The sequence below is a fragment of the Myotis davidii genome, unplaced genomic scaffold (genome assembly GCF_000327345.1).
Source record: "Myotis davidii unplaced genomic scaffold, ASM32734v1 scaffold448, whole genome shotgun sequence".
NCBI classification, from domain to species: Eukaryota; Metazoa; Chordata; class Mammalia; order Chiroptera; family Vespertilionidae; genus Myotis; species Myotis davidii.
Genome location: NW_006383009.1, coordinates 728,040 through 732,325, shown reverse-complemented (window position 1 = coordinate 732,325; position 4,286 = coordinate 728,040). Strand labels below are relative to the sequence as shown.

General features: G+C 51.0%; 1 protein-coding gene across 1 annotated transcript in view; it reads left to right on the top strand.

The window, feature by feature from the left end:
- Positions 1–4,192, top strand: part of POLR3D (polymerase (RNA) III (DNA directed) polypeptide D, 44kDa) — a 4,466-nt gene extending 274 nt beyond the window's left edge. Inside the window, exons 2-9 of the mRNA XM_006778292.2 lie at positions 91–261; positions 1,196–1,239; positions 1,844–1,995; positions 2,124–2,248; positions 2,469–2,637; positions 3,006–3,271; positions 3,732–3,884; positions 4,050–4,192. Of these exons, the coding sequence (XP_006778355.1) occupies positions 97–261; positions 1,196–1,239; positions 1,844–1,995; positions 2,124–2,248; positions 2,469–2,637; positions 3,006–3,271; positions 3,732–3,884; positions 4,050–4,172 (1,197 nt within the window). The 5' untranslated portion in view covers positions 91–96 and the 3' untranslated portion in view covers positions 4,173–4,192. The remainder of the gene's footprint in view (positions 1–90; positions 262–1,195; positions 1,240–1,843; positions 1,996–2,123; positions 2,249–2,468; positions 2,638–3,005; positions 3,272–3,731; positions 3,885–4,049) is intronic.
- Positions 4,193–4,286: the final 94 nt, after the last annotated feature.

Sequence of the window (4,286 nt, the reverse complement as noted above, 5' to 3'; positions counted from 1 at the left end):
GACGCGCCGGCTTGGGGGGCGAGCGGCCAGGTGGGTGGGTCCCCGTGTAGGTCCCCGCGGTTGACGTTGCTGTCTCCCCTCTTCTCTCCAGGCAGCATGTCGGGAGGAAAGGCCGCGGGCGAGCCCAGCGCTCCAGGAGCGCCCCGCTCCCTCCTCTCTGGCGCCCGGGGGCTTATTGGACAGCGGCCGGCGCCACACATCACCCCGGGCCGCCTTCCCTCCATCCGCTCCCGGGATCTCACCCTCGGGGGAGTCAAGAAGGTACCGATTACCTCGAACCCCAGGCTCCTGGGGTACAGCGGATGCGCATGTCGGGCCTACCGTGCGCCAAGCGTGGTGTGGGGCCCTGTGACGCTCGCACCCAGACTTCTGCCCGCAGATTTGGAGGGAGCCTGTCCTGCCTTGATGTCTAGATGCTGGAAACCAGCTTTTGACCTGGTTCTCAGAGGTGGCTGGAGGGGAGAGCATTCTAACTTGTGTAAAAGCAACTTAAAAGTGTTTATTTACTTTTGTGTGTGTGGTCACCGCTAAGAAGCCCAGGAGAGTTGCCAGGCACACGTTTTGCCTGCGCTTGGACGGCGTCTGAATGTGCCGCGGATCGGGGTGCGCACTTCTGGGCTGGAGGGTGGTGGGTTCCAGGCCTGGCCTTGGAGTCGCGGTGTCCTCTCCCTGGTGTTCATGGCCGCAGATGTGAAGAGTAGCCCTGAAGTAGGGAGTGGGGCGATGGCGAGCAGAAAGCAGCTATGCTTTTTTTAAAGATTTAAGTTTGCCCGGGTACATTCTGGTGTCAGTCCAACCTGTCTTCTGCTTGTGAGTCCTGGCACATCTGTCTGTCCTCCTTGAGCTCTTTGCTCTCTGTAGCAGTTTGAGGACAAGAGGTGAGGTTAGATCAGTTTCTTTGCGTTTAGAAGTCCCAAGGGTCTCCTTTCAGGAGGGAGAACTGAAGCTGCAAGTTTACGTGGGTCTTGGTGCCCCTTTGTGTGTAACTGCTGCCACCATAACTTGACATTTCTGTTCAGGCATCCTTCTCAGGCACGTGTCTGGCTCTGTAAGTCTCCGGCAACAGTGTGGAATGTACAGAAGAGAGCCATGGTGGTTTTGGTCCACAGATGATCCCCTTTGGGAGTTTTTCTTTTTCTGCAGTGCTTTGGGATCAGAAATGACCAAATCAGTGACTCCCGTATTTCACTTTCAGAAAACCTTCACCCCAAATATCATCAGTCGGAAGATCAAGGAAGAGTAAGTAGCTAGGCCTTCTGAATACTCACCCCTTATTTACGTGCTCTGAATTTGAGCCTTGTGGGAAATACTAGTAACTAGGTATGTGGCACAGAAATTTAAATTTGTGTATTTAGTTGTTTCCAACCTGGCTCCCAGCTGATTCTAATGTGCAAGCTTTAAAAAAATTCTGATGCCTGGGAGGCCTTCCCAGAAATTGTGATGTAATTTGTTTGCAATGAAACAGAGGGATTCTCTTTTACAGCCAGAGTTGAGAGCCACTCATTTAGACAAAGATATATTAAGTTTTCCCTTAAGTTCTTTTACATTACAGCCTTCCTGTTTTCAATGAATACAAAAAATTTTTACATTTTGGGGCAGTCTCTGTAAGTCAACTTTTGAGTTATAGTTTCAATACATACCCTCAAACAAGAAGATAAAGTAAAACAAACTGAAAGGACTCTGCTCACCAAGGAAGTGAGAAGAGTGTTAGACTTTGGATTGGGTCCTATGTCTCATGATGTAGTTATTGGCTCAGGTGGAGTGGAGATATGTGGGCGAATTAAGACCAGCTCTCCCAGGAAAGGTAAGTGAGTAGTTTCCCTTAATCCATTCTCTTTTCCAGACCCAAGGAAGAAGTAACCATTAAGAAGGAGAAGCGTGAAAGGGATAGAGACCGACAGCGAGAGGGTCATGGACGGGGCCGGGGGCGACCAGAAGTGATCCAGTCCCATTCCATCTTTGAGCAGGGCCCCGCTGAAATGATGAAGAAAAAGGGTACGAAAGCTTCCGGGAGGAAGGGATCAATGGGTTTCAGTTCAGACTGCCTGAGAGAAGGGCAGTGGGATTCCCCTGTTCCCACTTTAGTTTTCCTTACCCCTGGTGAACTGGGTGATTTCCCACAGGGAACTGGGATAAGACAGTGGATGTGTCGGACATGGGGCCCTCTCATATCATCAACATCAAAAAAGAGAAGAGAGAGACAGACGAAGAAACAAAACAGATCCTGCGCATGCTGGAGAAGGATGATGTAGGTACCAGCAGGCTTGGGGGCGGGGGGGGGGATGGGTCTTCTTTATGGCAGTGGAAAGGACCTGTGGAGTCAGGATTGGAGGAAGAATTGCTCTCTGATGTCCTGGAAGCCTGGCGAGCAGAGGACTCTTGAGTTAGAAAGGGGCTAAAGTGGGCTGCAATCCCAGTGTGTGTATCTGCTGGCCAGGCCATGGCAGCCACTGACTCTTCTTTGGCAGTTCATCGATGACCCTGGGCTGAGGAATGACACTCGAAACATGCCTGTACAGCTGCCTCTGGCTCACTCTGGGTGGTTGTTTAAGGAAGAGAATGAAGAACCAGATGTTAAACCTTGGCTGGCTGGCCCCAAGGAAGAAGACATGGAGGTGGATGTGCCTGTTGTGAAAGGTACTCTGTCAGTTAACATCTCATCTCCTTTTCTGTGGCTGCCCCCCAGTCCCCACCTTGGGCCTCCCAGATTGATGTATAATAAGCAGGTCCTCTCCCATTCCAGCTGTAAAATACATGGCCTGAACAAAGACTCTAAAGTCTCACTCTCAGAAGGTTCATGCTGATATGAGCCGGTGGGCCTAGCCACAGATACCCCTTATTAGATAAGTCACACAATTCCTCGATCCCTCTTCACAACTAGTGTTTCTCTGCAGCTTCCTGGCTGAGCGACTGGAGTGGTTGGGGGTGAAGGGATGGGTACAATGAGATGACACAGAGGGTGGCCACTTGATAGATAGCTCTTCCATTTGTGTTACTTTGGGCAGTAAAAGAGGAGCCACGAGACGAGGAGGAGGAGGCCAAGATGAAGGCTCCTCCCAGAGCAGCCAGAAAGACCCCGGGCCTCCCAAAGGACGTATCTGTGGCAGAGCTGCTCAGGGAGCTGAGCCTTACGCAGGAGGAAGAGCTGCTGTTCCTCCAGCTGCCAGACACGCTCCCTGGCCAGCCGCCAACTCAGGACATCAAGCCTATCAAGACAGAGGTGCAGAGTGAGGATGGACAGATGGTGCTCGTGAAGCAGGAGAAAGACCGGGTATGCTCAGGAATGAGTTGTGTGGAAATGTGGGGGGATCGATCAGGAAGGGAAGCAGCGACTGTAGCATGAAGCAGGGGTGTGCCACCCACGCTGAACTGCAGGAACATCATGTATCTGTTCTTTCTCCCCATAAGAAGCTTGGGGCTTTGTACTTCAACCTCAGTTATATATATGTATGTTTACTTGTTACGATGAAATACTTGAACATGTACATGAGAGGCCATTACCCAGTTTCAGCAGTTATTAATGTTTGTTTATTTGTTTGCTGTGGGTAATTTTTGTTTTGTTTTGTGGTGTGTGTTTTTTTTTAACCAGTGCAAGCAGCCCTAGGAAAAGGCCCTTTTTGGGGAGCTTATGCTCACCTTTGCTGCTGATGCCTTTCTTTGGGTTCCCTCATGAAGGATGGAGGAAACTGCTCCTTCCCCCCCCCATCTCTATACCCTGATTCTCTTCACAGGAAGCCAGGCTGGCAGAGAATGCTTGTACCCTGGCTGACCTGACAGAGGGTCAGGTTGGCAAGCTGCTCATCCGCAAGTCAGGAAAGGTACAGCTCCTCCTGGGCAAGGTGACTCTGGATGTAACAATGGGAACCGCCTGCTCTTTTCTGCAGGTGAGAGCCCATAGGTTCAAGGGCAGAGGCCCTTTAAGAGGTCGAGGATGCTGAGGAATCAGTGCTAATTGAGGGAGAAGGGTTCTTGGGATTATCACATTAAAATCAGGACTGATTGATGGGCTGTGTGGTTTTGTTCTCATTGCCTTCTCTGTCGATTGGCAGGAGCTGGTGTCCGTGGGCCTTGGAGACAGTAGGACGGGGGACATGACAGTCCTAGGACACGTAAAGCACAAACTTGTATGTTCCCCCAATTTTGAATCCCTCTTGGATCACAAACACCGGTAAAATGAGCAGATGGAGGATGATGGTGACTGCCCATGGCTGCTGCCTGCTCCAAACGTTTTGTTCTGAAATCTGTGCGACCCGGAACAGGCCTGTTTAGCCCACCCACTCCAGCCT